Source organism: Larus michahellis, chromosome 9 (assembly GCF_964199755.1).
Source record: "Larus michahellis chromosome 9, bLarMic1.1, whole genome shotgun sequence".
Classification (NCBI taxonomy): Eukaryota; Metazoa; Chordata; class Aves; order Charadriiformes; family Laridae; genus Larus; species Larus michahellis.
Genome location: NC_133904.1, coordinates 46805421 through 46826710, shown reverse-complemented (window position 1 = coordinate 46826710; position 21290 = coordinate 46805421). Strand labels below are relative to the sequence as shown.

Below are 21290 nucleotides of genomic sequence, written 5' to 3'. Positions count from 1 at the left end.
AAGGATGGACACAGCCTCCCTGGACATACGTCCTGCAGCTTGCAACCTGCACCACAACAAGATGCAGCTGGGCTTTGCTCCTAGGGCTGACCAACCAGTGGCAGCTGCCCCACTGAAGGACGGGTGCCCTCATCTTGCCCCATACTGACTCCACAAGACCAGCACCCTGCTGGTGAGGTCTCATGTCCCACTGGCAGCGCCCAGGGAGGGCAACGCCAAGCTGAACACGCCACAGTCACCCACCTGGAAGAGCTTCTTGCAGTCGGTGATCATGTGGGAGAGCCCCTGCGTTGCAGCCATGTTCTCATTGAGGTCCTTCTGGTCGGGCTTCCCCATGGTGCCCCTCTTATGTATCACCCTGTGGGGGAGCAGGCATTGCTGGGACCGGGTGGGCATCCTGCCCGCCTCTAGCCCCTCCGTTGCTCTGCTTTGCGTTGCAGAACAGGGGACCTCCATATTGCAAAGCAGAGCAGAGCGATGGGGGGCTGTGTGAGAGCATGCACGTTCCCACCATATCTTGCCCCGGTTCAGTGGCCTCCTCCCAGGACGGACAGGGAAGGGGTGATGGGGAGACGGGGGCTGCAGGGAGGCTGGGGAGGCCAGAGCTAGTCCAACCCTTACCTTGGTGAGGTGCTTTCCTTCTTGGACACATTGAGGTGGAAGATGGAGGGGGCCAGGCACACAGCCAGGTTCCCGGCGGTCATCTGGTTCTCCTCCGCAGAGGCAATGTCGCTCAAGAAGTAGAGCAGGGTCTGCAGCACTTCCCGGTTCTCATCCGGCATGAGGATAATGGCCGCCTGCACCGCTTGCAGCCGCTGCTCCTTCGACACGACTGCGGCAGAGCTGATGGTGAGCATCCATCCCCACGGGCCACCACCTGCTTCCACTGCCTCTGTCCGAATGAACAGAGAGATGCCTCCTCCCTTGGAGGCCCCAACCTTCATCCCCAGCCCAGGGGTGATCAGTCCCAGCCCAGCACTTACACTGGTATATCTGCAGGAAGGTGTCCGTCAGCTTGCTGGTGAAGATGGGCTCCGGCAGGTCACGGAAATACTGCTTCAGCAGGTCAGCCACGTCGTACGCCGACTGCCCGTCGTAGTTGACGTTGTCAGGGCTGGTTTCGTTCATGTGCCGGAGCGCCTGAATCCGGGACTTCACCCCTGACTTTCGGAAAATGCCAACCTGCCAGGGAAGAGCGGGTTGGTGCTCCAGCACAGAGCGGGCACCGACCCAGCAGGTGCCCGGGTGGACTCCCATGGGACAGGCGAGGAAGCCCCTTCCCCAAAAACCTCCCTCCCCTGCAACCCAGAGGCCAAGCCGGAGTGAGGGATGGCCGAGGAGACACCAGTGGGCATGGAGTTCCCACAGACAATCTCACACTCTCGCTTCACCACAGCCAAGTGCCGCAAGAGGTGAACTAAAAGCACCCCTGCAAGCTAGCTTTGTTCTTCCCCCAAATCACAGCGGTGCTGCTCAGCAGCAGGCTCAGAGCCGCCCCGCAGCCACGGGCGATGGTCGCAGCATCACCTGGTCCAGGCACTGGCTGCGGATGTAGCGCATTGCCTGCTGGATGCTCTGGGGCAGGGGCTGCCCCGTCCGCTGCACGTTGATGATGGGCGGCACCCCGAAGACCACCTTGTCCCTGTAGTCGGGGACTTTACTCCGCTTCATGAACTTGGGCACGGTCCTGCGGGGTGGGACGGACAGACGTCAGTGCAACGAATGGCTCCCTCAGCACCGCTTCGCAGAGGGGAGCAGGACACATAACACACACGTACACACGCGCTTCTGCCACGTTTTGAATATAAGCAAGGCAGCTTTTGAGCAGGAACCGCAGCACCTTTTATTAAGACAAAACGCTTTAATACTTGGCTACGAAAGGAAACCACTCCCCTGCTCTCTTACATTGCTGCAGCATTTTTAATGCCCCACAAATGCCTGCGGCCCTCCCAGATGCAGATGACGCAGGTGTCAGCCCCCAGCTCACGCTTGCAAGGATGCCCACAGCCACGCAGGGCAAAGCCAGCTTTTGTTTCAGTTTTTCTTCCCCTCCCTCTCCACCGTTTTCGCACCCCAAAGCTGCTCCCAGGCTGGGAGGCAGCGCTGGGCATGGTGCAGAGCTGCAGCTCGTGCCTACACGAGGGCACCATCCCGGCCCCGCTCCCCACCAGCTCACCATGTCCAGGCTTGCTTGTGGGGCACGGAGTACTTCTCCATGATGGCCGTGAGACGGAGCAGGGAGCACTTCTGGAGCAGGTTGAGCTGGGCAGAGGACTGGCGGTTGATCTCCAGGGAGGCAGAGTTTAGGCTGGGCCGGTGCGAGTTCTGGAAACTGTGCCAGCGCAGCTTTCTGCGGGGAAAGGACAGTGGTGACGGAGCTGGAGACCCCCGGGAAGGGCCTTTCGCTCCCCGCAGCACCCGCTGCTCTGGGGGAAGGTGTGGGCACAGCGGCAGCCGGGCTGAGCCCAGGGGTACCAACCCCAGCCCCAGTGCCACGCGTGCTGCTTCCTCCCCCTGGGTGCTCACAAACCCAGTGCGAGGGGGTGTCAGGGAGAGCAGAAGAGATGCCTTCCCTTACCTCGAAGGACTGCTCCCTCCCCCAGGTTCCCCTGAAACACCCAGCATCCTCTCACTTGCATCCCCCCGCAGAGCCGTGGGGCTGCGCAGGCTCACTGCGCCCGTCCCAGCACCCAAGGGCTGTGCTGGGCTACAGCCCTGCCCGGAGACCTGGGGAGGGCTCAGATGCTCGGGGTGACACATCCCTGCGAGACCGCCACGCAGAGCAACGCCATGGCAAAGGGGACATCTCCAACACTTCCTTTCTCAAGAAGAAAAGACACCCCAAGGAGGCAGTGCTCTCTTGGGAATCTGCTAACACCCTTTCCAAGTCCGTGCTGCTCCGGGAAGGCTCCTGCCCAGCTGCTCCAGTGCGTCCCCAAGCCCAGAAGGGACATTCCCAGCTAACAAAAAACCCAGCCCTCTTTATCCCTCCATGCCTGCCTGCAGGTATATCACCCTCCAGCACCAGCCTAGCAAGGGCTAGAAAAAAAAATCAGCAACGGCTGGAATTTTCTTAGGGAAAGCCCAAGAGAGCACCATCACACTGCAAGAAAATGCCTCCTTCATTTAGACCCGTTATTAGTAAACGAAAAACCATTTAATTACGGGTCTGTGCAGGCAGAGAGGTCGCAGCCTGCCCATCACAGGCAGCAGCAGCAGCAGCAGGGCTGGCAGTGGTGTCTTGCAGCCACCAGAGCGCAGCAGTGCCCCGCGCTGCGCTCCCCCTGCCCGCACCGCACCGCACCGCACCGCACCCCCGGGCCGGGCCCCCAGCATCTCCCCCCTGCCAGGAAAAGGGCGATCACCAAGCCAGGGCTTGCAGGGCACCGGTCAGCATCCCCCCCAGCAACGGCTCCGGTGCTAATCCCCGAGCCACGGGCCGTGCATCCCTGCTGCAGAAGCACGCACGGGATGGGAGATGGGTTTGCGGTGGTCCCCTGGCCGGCAACACACCGGCAGGTCCAGGACCAAGGGGAAATCATGTCTGACTAATCTGATAGCCTTCTATGATGGCATGACTGGATAGATAGATGAGGGGAGGGCGGTAGATGTGGTCTACCTTGACTTAAGCAAGGCGTTTGACACGGTCTCCCACAGCATCCTCATAGGGAAGCTTAGGAAGAGTGGGTTAGATGAATGGACAGTAAGGTGGATAGATAACTGGTTGAAAGACAGAGCTCAGAGGGTCGTGATTAGGGGCACAGAGTCTAGTTGGAGGTCAGTGACGAGTGGTGTTCCCCAGGGGTCAGTACTGGGTGCAGTCCTCTTCAATATATTCATCAATGACCTGGATGAGGGGATAGAGTGCACCCTCAGCAAGTCTGCTGATGACACAAAGCTGGGGGGGGGTGGCTGACACACCGGAAGGCTGTGCCACCATCCAGAGAGACCTGGACAGGCTGGAGAGTTGGGCAGAGAGGAACCTTATGAAATTCAACAAGGGCAAGTGTAGGGTGCTGCACCTGGGGAGGAATAACCCCATGCACCAGGACAGGTTGGGGGCTGACCTGCTGGAGAGCAGCTCAGTGGAAAGAGACCTGGGAGTCCTGGTGGACAACAGGATGACCATGAGCCAGCAATGTGCCCTTGTGGCCAAGAAGGCCAATGGCATCCTGGGGTGCATCAAGAAGAGTGTGGCCAGCAGGTCAAGGGAGGTCATCCTCCCCCTCTGCTCTGCCCTGCTGAGGCTACATCTGGAGTACTGGGTCCAGTTCTGGGCTCCCCGGGTCAAGAAGGACAGGGAACTGCTGGAGAGGGGACAGCAAAGGGCTACCAAGATGATGAGGCGACTGGAACATCTCTCTTATGAAGAAAGGCTGAGGGACTTGGGGCTCTTCAGTCTGGAAAAAAGACGACTGAGGGAGGACCTTATCAACGCTTATAAATACTGAAAGGGTGGGTGTCAGGAGGATGGGGCCAGGCTCTTTTCAGTGGTGCCCAGGGACAGGACAAGAGGTAACGGGCACAAACTTGACCATAGGAAGTTCCATCTCCACATGAGGAGGAACTTCTTTCCCCTGAGGGTGGCAGAGCCCTGGCACAGGCTGCCCAGAGAGGTGGTGGAGTCTCCGTCCCTGGAGACATTCCAAACCCCACCTGGAGGCGTTCCTGTGCCACCTGCTCTGGGTGACCCTGCTCTGGCAGGGGGTTGGACTAGATGATCTCCAGAGGTCCCTTCCAACCCTATGATTCTATGATTCTATGACCAACCCCTTCCTAAGAATCACAGAATGGCTTGGGTTGGAAGGGACCTTAAACATCATCCAGTTCCCACCCCCTGCCCTGGGCAGGGACACCTCCCACCAGACCAGATCGCTCCAAGCCCCGTCCAGCCTGGCCTTGAACCCCTCCAGGGATGGGGCAGCCACAGCTTCTCTGGGCAACCTGTTCCAGTGCCTCACCACCCTCACAGGAAGGAATTTCTTCCCAATATCTAATCTGAATCTCCCCTCTTCCAATTTGGAGCCATTACCCCTCATCCTATCACTACATGCCCCCGTAAAAAGTCCCTCTCCAGCTTTCTTGTAGGCCTCCTTCAGATACTGGAAAGCTATAAGGTCTCCCAGGAATCTTCTCTTCTCCAGGCTGAACCCCCCCAGCTCTCTCAGCCTGTCCTCACAGCAGAGGGGCTCCAGCCCTCTGAGCATCTTTGTGGCCTCCTCTGGACCCACTCCAACAGGTCCATGTTCAGCTGGGGGATCCAGAGCTGGATGCGGTACTGCAGGTGGGGGTCTAAGAATGGCAGAGGGGAGGAAGACGCGGCCCCAGCCCCAGCCCCAGCCCCAGCCCCAGCCCACACTTACCTGCAGGGCCTGGTGAGCGATGCTCCCACCCCCGAGTCCCGTCGCTCCCGCATCTCGATCTCCTCGGCCTCGTTGAGGGAGTTGCCCGTGCTGTCAAAGTCACTGGCAGAGGTGCCGACGTCCGACATGGATCGCTCTTCGAAGTGCAGGTTGGAGGGTTCCCCTCCCGAGTCCGACTCCTCCGATGACTCCTCGTCCTCCTCCTCCTCACCCCTCTCCTCCCCAGCCAGGTCAGGGGAGATGGCTTTATACCAGAGCTCCACCTTCTGCTGCAGCCCCCACATGTGCTGCAGTATGTCGTCGAGGTTCTCGTAGGTCACCTCCCCGTCCTCCTTGCAGAAATCCTCGCTGCTGCCGAACTCCGGCACGTTGTCGTACACGCTGACCCGGCTGCCCAGGGAGCTGCAGGAGCCCCGCCGCCGGCGGCAGGCGAAGCCCCGCGGGGACGACGAGCCCTCCACGCTGCTGCTGCTGCCGCCCCCGCCACCTCCCACCAGCCCGACGGGCACATTCCCTGATTTCCAGTGGGTCAGGGAGCTGCCGCCCAAGGGACACAAGCTCTCGATGGAGAGGGATTTGGGGAAGGTGCCTGGCTTGTGGTCCCGGGGGATGTAGACCAAGCAGTCCTCCCGGCGCGTCTGCCGGTGCTGGGAGTCTCCAGCAGCCCAGTTGCCGCTGGCTGTCACATCAGTTTTGTAGTCCTCCAGGTAGACTCCGCTGCGTTTCGAGGCAGAGCTCACCTTGCTCCTGCCTGAGCCTAGCAAGCGGTTAGTCCTGTACGATACCGAGAAGAAGTGTTTTTTGCCATGGAAAGAGGCAGATATCCCTCTTTTAGGGGAGTTGCCCTTGGTGGCTGCAAGGTCCCCATTAGTTTTCAGGGAGTCCCATCCTGGTGTGGCCGTAAGGCTGCCACATGGGGCCACCTTCTCGTCTGGGTCGGCTTTCTCTTTGTCCTTCCTTCGGAGGGACTCGATCCTCTTCAAGAAGCTGCGAGACCGTCGTTTCTTTGGCTTCTCCTTGGAGCCCTCGTCACAGCTCGAGGGCTGTTCCGGCAAGGAGCGCTCGCTCAAGCTGCGGCTGGAGGTGGCGATGGCGGTGGCAGCGTGGATGGGGGACGGGGAGCCAGGCGGCGCGGCCCCGATGCCCAGCGTGCCGCCCGTGCTGCCGGCGCTGCCGCTGCTGTGCAGGGACACAGCCTCTGGGTTGGTGCTGAGGTCCGTGAGGACGCTCTCGCGGCTGGACGCCAGTCGCATGGTGGAGCTCAGGACCTCGGAGCCCTGGGACAGGACGTCGACCGACCCCACACGCGACCACCTCTTGCTGTCCCTCTGAAAAGCCCACCGGTCGCTGATGGCACACAGGTCTTCCTCCTCGGAGTCTTCATTCTGCAGGTGGTCGACAACAGGGGACAAGCAATCAGGTAGAGTCACAGAGGGTCGGAGCGTCCTCCTGCCCTGCTCTTCTGGGACAAGCACCCCCACAAAGCCGCAGGACAGCCCCTTAAACCCACCACTGTCCTCTTTGGCAGTGGAGCCACCAGGCATCATTTTGCCCATGCCCAAGGGCCATAATGCACCGGAGAAGGGAAGGTGCTGCTTCCAGGCTACCTCTGGATAGCTACAGGCAGTCAGGACATCCCTACGGAGCTTCCCTGCGAACCCATGGCCAGACGCAGCAGCACAGCACAGCGAGGGATGCAGGGCAGCATCCCTTCCCACGCCGAAACAAGGGCAGTCAGAACAAGCAGGGAAAACACCCACGTAATGATTTCCATATGCTAAACACCAAGCTGGTGTGCATTTTAAATGTATGATTCATTAAGGGAAATATAAAAAGGTTTTGTTATTCATATGCCAATATTAATTGTTGTGACAGAGAGGCTGATTTCACCCGTCCCTCCAGGGTCAGGAGACGTGCTGCTGCGGGGGTGGGGGGCTCAGAGCCCGGCTCAGCGGGGACCCCCGGGGCGATGCTGCCGGTTGCAGACACACAGCTTGGGACCACCACGGCTGTCCCAGCTCATGTCTAATAACTCCTGCGGTTCGACTGCCACTGCCAGGGCCTTGGAGAGCTGCGTGGGCGCAGGGCAAACACAGGCACCCGCTAACTCAGCCAAACACCTCCGGGGCCGCGTTTGCCCTGGGAGACAGCGAAACAAATCAAGCAGCAGCAGCCGCCGCTGGGCGCTGGTCCGTGCCCAGGGGCGGTCCCGGAGCACACTGGTGTTATTACTGGACACAGGACGGCCGCCCCAACCAGTGCACACACGTTCCCCCGCGCCCCTCAGCCCCTCGCCTGCCCTTGAACGCCCAGGACGTACCTGTTTACGCTGAAAGTGGACTTCCAGCTTCATGGAGGCACATGTGTTCAGGGTCATCAGCCTCCTGCAAGAAACCAAGAGAGGCTTTACCCTCGTCTTTGCCCCTCCTGGGGCCACAGTGCTTGCTTTTTATTTTTTGGGGTTTTTTTATATATTTTTTTTCCTGTTTCTGTCTTAGAGCCCTTGTTGTTCGCTGTCACCTGTCACCCAGCAGCTGCAGCCCGGGGGATGAGAGGGACACGCGGCGCCTGGTGCGGCTCCAAGCCTGCTCCCCAGGGAGTGCGGTGCCCCCAGCGCCCGGCGTTTGTGCTCCCGCAACCGAAGGACGTCAAAGGACGCCCATCTCCCACCGCTCACGGCGCCACGGGGCGAGCAGGACCACACGGGTGCTAGCCACCTCTAAGGCGGCACTTGCCAGGCATCTTGGCTCCCTCCGCCCTGCTGAGGGTTTGCCTTGGCCACGAGCTGGCCCCACCGATGGCTGCGGGGGGCAGGCGGGACCCCCACCCCGCTGCCCGTGGAGAAGCATCCCGGCCTCGAGGGATGCTGGGGCCATTTCTGCCGTTTCCGAAGGCAAACCCCCTGCAGGCTCGGAGAGACCCCCTTCCTCAAACACAGCCGCCAGGCACCCTCGGGGCAGGGCTGACCGCAACCCCCGGACCCTTCACCTTTCTCCAGCCCACAGCTTCAAGTCCTGGCTTTCTTCTTTACACAAGCGAATGAATCTCCAGTTAATTCACTTTAATTAGCACCTTCACGAACGCTACTGCAAGCACTTTTGTTCCAGCATGCAAGTACCACGCCTGCACAGCCGAAAAACAAACTTCAGGGGCATATTACCAAAAATTTGACTAACGTCCCTCTTGCAATCCCGTTGAAACCCCTCAAGAGCACGGTCCTGCCATGCATCCTGCCGCAAGATTAAAAGCATGAAATCTGGCAGAGGGAGCGAGATGGGAGCACGTGTGCGCTAAACGGGGAGAGAACACATCCAGGGCATTCATTTTCTTGGAGGCGCTGCATTTTCCAGTGTCCTTTTAGCCCTTTTGCTAGGCAAACACTGCACAGGGTCACCTCAGGGACCCCAGTGACGGCTCCGGTGGCGGAGGACATTGCTGCCCTGCATGGCTCATCCAGCTGCACCGGTCCTGCGAGCGGGCAGGGATGACCTGCTCCAGGTTACTAGAGCAAAACAATCTCAGAAGCTCCTGTGGCCAGACAGGCGACCACAAAAGGACCGGAAAGCTCAGACGGGGAGGGATGGTCAGAGACCTCTCGCCGTCTCCCACCCTGCCGGAACCAACAGGAGGGAAAACCAGAAGCTCGCCAGGCACTCGGGAAGCGATGCAGGGGATCCCCTCCTGCCCGGCACAAAAACCTCTCTGTTGGGAAAACAGATGAGTAACAGACCATTTTCCCATCCCCTGTCCGCTCCGTTCGGCAGCAGCGTGTGTGGGAGGGACGGCGAGAGGCGACGGTCGTGTCTCAGCGTGGAGTCAGCGCGGGGGCACGGGCACGATGATGTGGCTCGAAAGCCAAAGCAGCTCTGAGTCACCGTTGGCCAGTGTGACACGTAGCCCATCCAAACAGACAGGGGCTGGGACAGGGTTTGGGGGGGTCCCTCCTTTTGGGTGTTTGCTCGCGCTCACGCTGTCAGCACTGGGAGAGTTTCCCCCGAAACACCCTGCCTCCCCTGCAGCAGCACACCCGGCGGCATCTCCCCGAGCTATTTTCAGCCCTGCTGCTGCAAGGAGTAGCGTGTCCTGGTGGAAAATGTACGGCCGGGCCGCGTTGCCAGGCGCCGGGATGACTAACGTCACGCCAAGGCAGCGAGCACTTGTGAACGCAGAAATCCTCGGGCAGAGCAGCCGACGGAGCGCCTGTTCCAGGAAAGAGGAGGGACCCGCCGGCACAGACCTCACCTGCGCAAAGCAAATCCCACAGCTCCCGAACCGCCGCCGCGAGCACCCGCAGCTCCTAATGACCCTAATTAGCAGCGTGCGACTTCCACGCGGCACCTTGCGCTACGCCAACACCCAGCAAATCCCCCGCTGTGTGTTTTCTCTCTTTCGCGGGTGGCACACACGCCTGATGACTGAGTGAAACTCTGTCCGCAGACACCATTTCATCCACAGGCACTTTGACCTGGATCTGCCTTACGCCAACAACCGAGCAAGACCCCTTCACTCGGACGCAGAGAGACGGTTTCCAAACTCCATTTCGTACTCAGACACGTTACGAAGCAAGCTTGCCAAATAAAGCAACGCAAAACGCACCCTGGGCAGACGTGGCTCCCTCCCCTGGGGACCGCAGCCCGCGAGGTGCCACCAAGGGCACGGGCAGCGGGGACAGCAGAACCGCGTCTCTCTTTCCTCCCCTGCTCGGTTTGAGAGTTCAGCTCTGACCAACTCGTTTCCAATCTGTCTCTCCCGGCCGGAGTTACCCAAGCTTGAAATTGAAACACAGCCCGAAAGCCACACAAAGAGAAGAATCATTCCTGGGAAATGTTTCCGTTCTCCAGGAGCTCTGCGAGTTCAAAATAAAAAAACGCCGTCGTTTCCCTGGCACCACCCAACAGCCAGCGATGCCTCCCGATTCCAAAGCCTAAGGCGTCCAAACTCCTCCTTGTACAGGGAATGAGAGCGCCTGAGCAGGCTGCGAGCCGCGGATGGGGTGCAAGGCAGGCACCTCGCAGCACCCACGGCTGAACCCGCACGGGGAGACCGTGGGCAGCCGCCCCGAGCCCTTGTTGGGGCACATCCTCGCCCTGGCTCCGCTGCCATGAAGGGGCGCGAGGGAGCGTTACCTGCACAGGGATTTGAGGGAGTCCTGGTCCAGGAAGCTGTGGTCCTTCTTCACAGCGCCGATGTCGAGAGGGAACAACGAGTCTGGGAAGGAAAGCGAGAGGAAAAAAAAAAAATCAGCGGCTGTTTCTGAGACAGCCGCTCGGCCGGGCGTAAGGGACGGTGGTGAGCGTGGGAGGAAGGAGATGCTGTGAGGAGCAAGAGGAGGAGAGGCGTTGAGGATGGAGAGCTGGGGAAGCAGGAGAGCGGTGGAGAGGAAAGGCGTGAGAGGCTCCTGGACCACGAGTATGAGTTGGAAGAAGCCGGGAAGGCTGGAGCATCACATTGCCACCGGGAGCTGCCACCTGTGACAGCCGTGGCTGAGGGAGGGCAACCTACAGAGAGGGATGGTCTCGCCGGGATGCAGATCTCGACAGGCAGGACTCAACCTTGGCTCCCGACAGTGGTTCCTCCTGTTTTTTCCCACAGCTCCAGGAGGCAGCCAGCAGAGAGCAATACGCAGAGGGGCTGGGGATGCCCTGGTGCTGTGGTGGTGAGCACAAAACCATTGCAGAGGTGGAAGGGATGGACTGGGCAGAGGAGAGGGGTGGAAGCAAGCCCCACCAGACCAGGAGCAGAAGGGCTTTTGGCAGCCCAGATGCTGGGAGGGGATCAGTGTCACGCAGCAGATACCCCTCGCATCGCCTCCTCCTCAGACCGCTTCCTCGTCGCAGGACAAGCAACCCCACCACCACGCCGGGGACCTTGGCGTGCCCGGGACAATTAAAGCCCACGGAAAAGGCTCCTGTTGGGATAGGGTGCTGGGGGTGGGGTGCTGGGCTGGCTGTAGCACTTGGATGAGATGAGCTGATTCAGAAATGAACACCAGCCCTTCACAGCGCTTTCACACGCCCACGCAGGTACCACCGCACAGCTCTCCTCCCAGCTGTCCCTCCTCGGGTGTCCCGGCTGCATGCACCGCAGGGAGATAGGGAACATCTCGCCTTCTCATGGCAGTTTTTGGAGAGTGGCCACCTCCCTAACACTGCCCAAGAGATATCTTGGCATCCCATCGGGCAATACATTACACATGCCTTGATCGCTCGTCAATGACTCCCTTCTCCCACTGATTCCCCAGGGTCAAGAAAGCCTTTCAGCTCCCTAGGGAGAGCTAAGAGGTCCCCCAGGAGCACGAAAGCTGTACCGATATGGTGGTACAGCAGATCTAGCATCTCACTCGATCCCCCCCACACGCTTCAAAGGCCATGGGTCAGGTCTCCACAGGCAGATACACTCGCTGGCCTCAGGGCGGTAGCTGGAGGACCACCCAGAGGTGGTACATGCCCAGGTTCTTTGTGCAGAGCTCTTTCCAGGTAAGTTAGGTGAGGGTGGCGAGGCGCCCAAGGGCCTCCATCCAGTTCCCTGCTCATCTCCGTACACTCGGAGACAGCTCTGCTGGGATCAGCTACCTAGGACCTGGACCATTAACCACAAGTGTCCTAAGCCCAGCTGTTAATGAAGCTATGGAGTGCAATTACCAAGGGGATGCTGAGCCTGCCAGCTGGGGAGAAAAACAGAATGAAACGCATGGAGGATGTGGAAAGTTCTGCTCAGAGAAGCTAGAAAAAGGGTCAGTTTATTCATAGACCCAGCACCCGCTCCTGGCCTCCCCGGGCTGTAAGCGCTATTGGGGGCCAACACCTGGGGCTGGGTCTCCCCTACAGGAACCCGGCCAGTCCTTGCACGTGGCCGTGTGAGGAACCTGCCCCCCAAAATAGAAACCAGAGGCAAACAGGCAGCCTGTAAAGCCATCACCTGAGGGGCAAGAGCGTGGCTCCTGCACACGTGTTGCGGGGGGCGGTGGAAATGCCCGGCTGAACAATAGCCATCGCCGTAGCCCGCCAGAGACCCGGCTTCCCGCTATTGTCCCGGCCAGCCGGGGCCGGCTGCAGCTACCGCTCCTTGTCACCGCCGCCCCGCTCCGAGCAGGGACCAGCGGTCCCACCATGGGTTTCAAGTAAACACAGCTGAGCCGGAGGCGAGACCCACCACCAGAGTCACCCTGCAAAGCGCCCGTGGGTGCGTGGCACAGGAGATGGGGGGCAGTTTGTGCATCCCCTGCACCTGGGGAGCTCTGCGGCGCAGGGACCCGGTCTGCTCCGGGCACGGCTTGCTGTGGACTCAGAAAGCGCAGACCTTGCTGCCAAATAGCACATCGGGGCAGGGCAGGAGCCTGCAGGACGTGTCAGCGGGGAGGGAGGGAGGGAGGGAGGGAAGGAACGCTCCCTCGCCACGTTACCTACACTGCCTGCCTCTGCGCTCCCACCCACTGCAAACACTCACGGAACTACTTGGAGCCCATGGCTCTCCAAAGCCTGCCTGCCCTTGGCCCGAGCAGCCGCCCCGGGGACTCCTCGCAGCCCTGCCTGAAGGGGAAAAGTTCAGGAATGCAGAAAAGTTAACAGCATGGCTGGCTCTCCAGGCCACGGCCAAGTCCAAAGGCTTAAAGTTTTAACACGTAATCGTATAATTAGTAAACAATCCTTCTCCGTCCACCCCTCTCCCCAGAGCTTTGCGAGCTCTCCCTGCAGCCACCCTGGGTATTTGACGGAGGGACAGGACAGGAGACCAGGCACACGGCAGGGACTGGGGTCAGGAGGAGGAGGCAGCTCTCACCTTCGTAAAGCTGGGCATACTGAGGGAATCCCGCCGCCCGCAGCCAGTCGCAAGCTTTCTTGGCTTCGATTTCTGAAAGAAAGCAAAAAACCAGGCTGAGCATCCCACTCGGCAGCAGCGATGCTCCCTGCAGTGGGCAGTCTGTTTCTCCCCACATCCCGCGGCGCCCGAGCCCCTCTCTCACGTGCACAAAGCAGAGGGAACGACGGGCTGCAGAAAGGGGAGCGGGGAGCCCGGGGGTGTGCGCTGGTGGGCGTCGATGCCCGTGTGCGCAGGCGGGGGGGGTGTCTCTGCCCAAGGGAGCAGAAACTGCTCGGCTTTCGCCTCTCCTCTAGCACAAGGCAAAGAGGAGGAGGTAACACAGGAGCGACAGGGCCACGAGACAGAATTTCGACCTCCCGATGAAACATTTCATTTCTGAACCCACCAAACCAAACACAATACTCCGCCAGGCAAGAGAGGAAGACCTTTGTTTTTAATAATTAGTTCAGAGCTCATCAAAGCTTAGGGCCGGTCGCTTTTGCAAACATCCTCCAGAAAAGTCTGCCAAAGAAACCTCTCCTTCTCCTTCCTCCTTCCCACCACCCCGGACCACCCCACCTCTTCTTTCAAGCTGGCGTTCATCCTGGCAGGCACCAAAACCCTGATGGTTTTCTACACCCCCTTGGCCTGGCCGGTTCCCATCCCTCACACACGGTTCAGCTGTCGCCTGGATGAACCCATCCAACAGCTAGCACTCTTTTCTGGGAAATTTCTCAAATTTACAGAACTCGAGGGCAAAAAGCCCGAAGCTTAGGCAGCCAAAGCAAGCTGCTGCCTAGTGTCGGCAGCCCGTCGGTCTGCTGAGATTTATACTTCTGAGGGTGACAAACATTTGACCTCAAGCGTAGAAAATGCGACGGCAGTTTCAGGGTCTCACCCGTCCCTCTCGGAGGCACCGCCCAGCACAGACTGGACTGAGGCCGGATCCACCCAGAGCAGATTGCGGTGAAACACTCCAATTTCATCACCGTCCATCAACAGCCTCAGCCAAGAGCTCTGCCTGCATTGCCAATTACAAAGCTACAGCAGGGGCAAAAAAGAAAAAAAGCCCAAAACAAGCAGTTCAGTTAAGGACAGGACCAAGCCAAAACCCTGGACCCAAATACTTCAGAAGTTTTGGGAAGAAGGTTTGGAATAAGCATCTGCATCTGGGTCCAAACTGTGCAGCTGTCCTTAACCGTGCCGTGAACCCAGCCAAAATCCGTGGCTGACCCCTCCTGCCCTCAACAGGGCTCCAAACCAGCAACATCAATGGAGATCTCAACCCTGGAGCCCGACCGGGTCAGCCTGGTCCCCATGGAGCACTGCATCCCTCCCGTGCATCCCGGCACCTCCGCGGGAGAAGGCTCCCTGTGGCTGCCACTGTGCAGCCGGGAGGGCACCAAGACCCGTGGTCCACGTGAATGGTCTTTGATTGTGACAGGTCTGGAGAGCAGACCCCTCCCACATCCACAGGGATGGGAATTTCCCACAGCCCCCCCAGCCAACAGACCTGCCAGACCCCCCTCCTGCTCCTGCTCTGCTCCTCCTTCGCTCACAAGGGAGTCACTGGCCGTGGGGACATCATGGCCAGAGGCTGCGGCTCAGGTGCCCCCCGCCAAGAACAGAAACACCAACCTCCCAACACCATGATGTCCTGACCCCCCCCTCCCCGCTGCCCCCAGGGAGGGATGGGTCTGGCATCTCCCCGCAAGAGAGGACAGCGGAGGGAAGGTGTCCTGGTTTGAGAGCCAGAAGCAGAGCCGCGTGCCGAGCTTACCCCTGACGGCGGAGGGACTGAACTGGTAGAAAAGCATGGCCGGGGTGCTGTCGGGAGGACGTGCAGGAGGTGTGTGACACCCAGCGTGGCCGCCACCACCCCGCCGTGGGGAGCAGCCGGGGGCCAGGGCTGCGGCAGGATGCTCCGGCGCGGGACTGAGCTCAGCCACCCACCGCCCCGGTGGAAACGAGGAGTCAGAGCACGACATTTCCTTCCCCTCCGCTGCCTCCTCCCCATGCAGGGGAGGCTGGGGGGGCCAGGGGGAGCGTACCTCTCATCCCCCCCGTTTTGGAGCCGGGTCTCAGGCTTTTCGCACCGCAGCGAGTCCTGCATCATCCCCCGGGGAGCCCCATACAGTGGGAAGCAAACCCACTAAGGGCGGGGGGCAGCAGCCCTCCCCATGTCGAAGCGCTGGCACAGAAAAGGTTTCCAAGTGTCCCTGTCCCGGACGGAGCGGGCGGCCAGCTTCCTCCTCCCGCCCGCCCTTCCCACGGACGTGCTTTCCCAGGGAAGCGCAGGAAAGAACGGGCAGGCCAACGCTGCTGCCGAACACGCAGGAGGGTGGTGAACTGCCCGCGGGGGCCACGGCCGGTCACCCATCACAAGCCGTGTCCCCAGCCCTCCGCACCACCTCCAGGAGCTTCACTGCCAGGGCAAGGTGACGGGGGACGCAAATCCCACACCCGACAGCGCCCGTCTGCAGCCTCTGCTGGAATTCCAGCCCGAGCCCCCAGAGGATGCAGCTTGGACACCCTCCGCTGCCTCAAGCCGGGCAGAGAGGCCCCGAGCAGCAGCGACGGAGATGGGTTTCCAACAGGGCCACATCTCCAGACGTGTGGATTCTCTGCTGTCTAATAAAGGCTCGTCACACACTACACCCACTCCTCAGCAGGGCCGAGAAGAGGGTCTCGTTGCCTCCTCTGGTCAGGGAAGGATTTTCTCGAGCTTGTAGCCACTTAATATCTTTGAGATCTGTTGTTTAAATGTGGCGGAAATGATCCCATTCGCATTGTATTGCAGGAGGAGCAGGCACGCAGACAGCGGCAGACAGGCACGGGAACACACACAGAGCCCGCGCTTCCCTAAGAAAAAAAAGAGGATAAATCCCACGAAGCCGCCTTCCCACCACACACCGAACCCAACCTTGCTCCATGCACGGTCTGCAACGGCGAGAGTCGTGTCCCAGCCACTTTTGTGGGTCCTGACCGAGGGAACAGGGAGCGGAGGAAGACACAAAAAGACGGCAGCGCTTCCACCCGGGTTTCAGAGAGGTCTGCGGCAGGGGAAGAGGGGCTGGCGGGTTCCTGGTATTTTCAGCTGGGTTTCCTAAGAAGCCTTGCGCAAGCTGCCTCTGTCTGCGTGCCTACGTTACCCGGGCTGTCAGTACCACCACCAACCTGCCAGCCACCTTCACCCACATCCGACAGCGGAGCGCAGACGCACGCATACAAAGCTGCTAACCAGTTGCATGAAAGCAGCCGGAGAGGTAAATTCGAGGCCCCGTTACAGCTTCCACTTCAAAGGAAGCTCTCTGCATGAGATATGCCCTTGGTAAACACCAGGACGTCCCCATGGTGGGAAAAACCAGCACCAATGCACCCTCTGGAGAAAGCTCCTGACGGTGCACAGCCCCTACGAGCCACCAGAGAACCCCTTCCAGGCAAAGCCTCGGCCCTTCTCCAGCAGCTGCTGAGGCTGGATGGCATTTCCCAAGGAAAAGGCGTCCATAGCCACCCTCCCCATCTCTTGGACCCAACAAAGAGCACACGCTGTGGCCCAAGTGCCACCGTGGTCCATCACAAATGCCCCAAGTGAGTCCGGCGGGGGCAGCTCCACCAGCCTGGCTGCTGCAAAGCGACCCGGGGACGGAGGGCACTGCTGGTGGGCATCTGCCCGGACACACCGGGAACCCGGACCCACTGGCACCTCCCAGCACGCCAGGGCGAGGGGCACAAAGCAAAAGCGGAGAAAGAGAAGAGTCTCTCATTTAGCTAGCGAAAGTGGAAGAAAAGGATGAAAACCAACATGAAAGCGGGGGGGGGGGGGGGGGAAGGGCAAATCCGCCCCCACCGTCTTCCTGCACAGTCACTGCACTGTGGCATTTCCCTGGATGTAAGCCACCACCGGGGGAGAACCGAGACCCACGCCGGGTCCGTGGTGGCTCTGATGGGAACAGCTCCTGGCCGTGGGATGTCACAGAATGGTTCGGGTGGGAAGGGACCTTAAAGATCATCTAGTTCCAATGCCCTGCCCTGGGCAGGGACACCTCCCACAAGACCAGCTGCTCAAAGACAACGTTTGGAGCCTGAGATCTTTCCCTTAAGTCTTTTTGGGGCTACAGCTACCCCACCCCTGCCCCGGCACAGGCGTGGATGGGGAAAAGCCTGGGAGATGCAATAAAAGCTCTAAGACAAGCAAGCTGGAACACCGGAGGTCGACGTAATTACAGGCAGGAAAGCCACTTCCCAGAAGCCCGGCTCTGCACTTTCGCTTTAAAAATAATAATAAAAAAAAAAAAAAAAACACAACAAAAAAATGAGAAGTCACACCCCAGGATCCTGGCTTCTCACAGCAAGTTTCCAAATTCCCCATAAAAAGTCCCCCCACAGCCAATTAGTGCGTGAAAAGCAAACCACATCATAAAATTGCCCGTACGTTACCTAATGGAAAGCCATGAAACCAGCTGCCCGGCAGACGGGGGCGGGAGCACCGAGCCTCCGGCGGGCACACTCCAGAGCTAGCAGGGGGAACGCGCTTTTTTTTTTTTTTCTTTTTTCCTTTTCTTTTTGGTGTGTTTTCTTTCCATCCCGCCTTAAAATAAACTGCTACCTACAACAGTGACTATGCAGAAGTGGAGCTCGGCTTCCCTTCCCAGTCTGTAAACAGAAGCACTCGCCCACTTTCCACAGAAATGACAGAAAGTCCTGACGCATCTCCCAAACCCGGGGTTTGTGCCCTCACTGCTTGAAAACTGAGGAGCTGAAACAACAGTTTTCCATGGGAAACGCGTATCCTGCTGCTGCTGAAGGTAGTGGGGCTGCGGCGTTGCCAGTGAAAGAGGAATTTACTCTGCCTGCAACACCCAGCGCCGCGCTCACAGCAATCAGTGTCGCCTCTCTGAACGGGGCATCACTCAAACGCATCCGAGGGCCAAATCCGGACCCCTCCGTGCTGACTGAAGGCATCTCTCCCCTTCCATGTGCTTAGGAGAGGCGTCCGGAGGAAGCCCCGGCGCTGCCTCCCACGCTCTCCCGGGGCTGCGCTCATGGCACTGGACTCACCGCCGGGCTTGCTGCCCACACCGACGCGGGCTTTCGGAGCAGGAGAGGCACGCCGAGTTCTACACAGCCACCGGTATCCCCCTGTCCACACACGGTTTGGCACTGGGCACCGAGAAATACCAGTTATCTGCTTCCAGCCCAGCCAGCTCCCAGCACCATCCAGCAAACCGCAGAGATTTCAAAGCCGCCAGCATGGACGGGGCACGCAGATAGGAATGAGACACGCAGCTGGACGCTCTCCCACAGAGGCCGCGGGTTTCCATAATTAACCTTCACGCAGTAAAGAGGCGGCACAAGTTTTGGGAACTGCTCCTTGCTAGGTTGCCAACAAGGAATTGTTCAAATGCCTCCAACACCTCCGGCCCCGAAATGCCCTCCCTGCTCCCAAGGGCATCGCTCCGCTGGGGACGGCGCCACGCAGCGGGGTGATGGCACCGCGGGGACGCGGTCAGCCCCAGCCGGGTACCACAGCCCACTGCTGCCCTGTTCACATCCCAGACAGCCGCTGCGTGGTGCAAGATGAACACAGGGGGTTCTGGGGGTTCTGGTTCATCTGGGGGTTCTGGGGGTTCTGGTTCATCTGGGGGTTCATCTGGGGGTTCTGGTTCATCTGGGGGTAAAAGCGCTCCTAGAAGCGATGCAGGAATTGCTGGGCAGTGTCTGTGTGGGTGTCGGTACCCGAGCACTGGCACAGCTTGGGCAAGAAGCCCTTTGGCCACCCACGGGGCAGGGAGACCGAAGCTGTTGGGTTTCTGGATCACCTCGTGCACCACCCTCAAAGGTCACCCCAAGCTCCTCCGCTCCCTGCTGCCCTCCAGCCGCTGGCTGCGTGTCCCCCCTTCCTTCCCCATCGCCCCCGGGCAGTACCCAGCTTCGGCTGATGCTCACAGCCATCCTGCCCAGCGCCCCGTGCCCCGGGGGGGCGGCAAAGGCTGGAAAGCCCAGCTGGGCAGCAACCCCTCCTCTGGGACAGCGGAGGAGAAGGAAGGGCCCTGGGACGCCGGACAAACTGACGCTCTATTGTCAGAGCAGATTTTCCAGGTAAAAAAAAAGAGGTTCCCCTCCACGGGTGCCCCCCAGACCGGGGCAGAGGTGGCTCCACGTGGGGGGTGCACAGAGCCAGCCCCAGGCAGCCCCCCCGGGGAGAACTCCCCCCGCCTTATCTCTGCCCCGCTCCCATCTCGGCTCGGCTCCAGGGCTGCGTGTAGCCACGGTTATCAAGTGGATGCGACAGCTTTGGTTTCCTCTCCTGCAAACGAGCCTAACAGTCGCCTCGCGCCTGGTTTATTCTGTTCAAAACCAGAGCCCTCTGCACCCAAAGCAAGTACAGAATCATTGAATCCTAGAATGGTTTGGGTTGGAAGGGACCTTAAAGACCATCCCGTCCCACCCCCTGCCCTGGGCAGGGACACCTCCTACCAGACCAGGTTGCTCCAAGCCCCGTCCAACCTGGCCTTGAACCCCTCCAGGGATGGGGCAGCCACAGCTTCTCTGGGCAACCTGGGCCAGGGGCTCACCACCCTCACAGCAAAGAATTCCTTCCTAACATCCAATCTGAATCTCCCCTCTTTTCGTTTGAAACCGTTACGCCTCGTCCTATCGCTCCACTCCCTGATCCAGAGTCCCTCCCCAGCTTTCCTGTAGCCCCTTTAGGTACCAGTACTTGTCCTTCTCAGCGCAGAAACGCCACTGTGAGACCACAGCCACGAGGAAGCCCAGGGCAACTCCGCACCGTGCCCAGCTGAAAAAAAGCAGCTTCCGCCCTTGCAGGCTGGCACCTGAGAGGGGAGCTGCGCCCCATCTGCACGGGGAACACCACCACTTCCACAAACATCACTTTGAGCAATTTAAATTCGCGTTTGCAGCCTTTCCTGTCTTTAATAAAGATTGCAAGATAGCACTGAAGTAGCCACATTAGCCTCAAACAAAAGAGGCTTCATCACACCTTTGCAAAATGCAGACACGTTTGTTACCTTCTTTACTTTGCAAAGGGGGGAAAACTTCTCCTCTTCTTTCAGTATTCACTCCTCTGGAACTCCAAAGCCTAACAGTCACCTCCACAGAAGCCAACGTTCATCTTCTGCAGCAGCAAAGGGTCTCTTCCTCTCCTGGAGGGTTATTTTAGATGCAATGGTTGAATAACTACATCCATGCTCAAGAGGCATGGGGTGCACCAGCTCCCGGAGGGAAGAAACCGGTTGGGCTGCTGGACATGCCGTCCACTGGACGTGGCTATGGGATGTGGTGGGATGGCAGAGATGGACTGAGACAGGGTCCACTCGGCACCATTGTGACAACCTTCCTTGGCAAGGCATCACTGCGCCTGCCCCTCGCTAAGCAAGCTGGAGGAAGGAGGACATGGACAGTCCCCTGGAAGTGGTGGCTGCTCCTCTCCGTGGCTTTTGGGCGCAGGCAGCACGGCAGCCTGGACAAAGGCAGATCTGTGTGTAAGCCAGGTGAGGCATTCACAGAATCCTATGATTCTATGATTCTATGATTCTATGAATCACAGAATGGCAGGGGTTGGAAGGGACCTCTGGAGACCATCTAGTCCAACCCCCTGCCAGAGCAGGGTCACCCAGGGCAGGTGGCACAGGAACGCCTCCAGGGGGGTTTGGAATGTCTCCAGAGACGGAGACTCCACCACCTCTCTGGGCAGCCTGGGCCAGGGCTCTGCCACCCTCACAGGGTAGAAGTTCCTCCTCATGTTTAGGTGGAACTCCCTACAGTCAAGTTTGTGCCCGTTACCCCTTGTCCTGTCACTGGGCACCACTGAAAAGAGCCTGGCCCCATCCTCCTGACACCCACCCTTTCAGTATTTATCAGCGTTGATAAGGTCCTCCCTCAGTCGTCTTTTTTCCAGACTGAAGAGTCACAAGTCCCTCAGCCTTTCTTCATAAGAGAGGTGTTCCAGTCCCCTCATCATCTTGGTAGCCCTTTGCTGTCCCCTCTCCAGCAGTTCCCTGTCCTTCTTGAACTGGGGAGCCCAGAACTGGACCCTACAGGGGTGTCCCACAGGACATTGTAGATGCCTGCTCCCCACAGGCATCTCTGCTCCTCAGAGTC

General features: G+C 59.4%; 1 protein-coding gene across 9 annotated transcripts in view; it reads right to left on the bottom strand.

The window, feature by feature from the left end:
- STARD8 (StAR related lipid transfer domain containing 8) overlaps positions 1-21290 on the bottom strand; it is an 87619-nt gene that overhangs the window by 4506 nt on the left and 61823 nt on the right. For 7 of the 9 annotated variants that reach the window (XM_074600253.1, XM_074600254.1, XM_074600257.1 and 4 more), the window contains 9 exons: positions 13143-13214; positions 10490-10571; positions 7684-7747; positions 5364-6748; positions 2177-2350; positions 1528-1687; positions 984-1182; positions 622-832; positions 244-358 (listed from right to left, as the gene is read on the bottom strand). In XM_074600253.1, the coding sequence (XP_074456354.1) occupies positions 244-358; positions 622-832; positions 984-1182; positions 1528-1687; positions 2177-2350; positions 5364-6748; positions 7684-7747; positions 10490-10571; positions 13143-13214 (2462 nt within the window). Of the gene's footprint in view, positions 1-243; positions 359-621; positions 833-983; positions 1183-1527; positions 1688-2176; positions 2351-5363; positions 6749-7683; positions 7748-10489; positions 10572-13142; positions 13215-14061; positions 14205-14943; positions 15084-21290 lie in introns of those variants that run through there. The other 2 variants (XM_074600256.1, XM_074600259.1) reach the window with 2 other exon arrangements.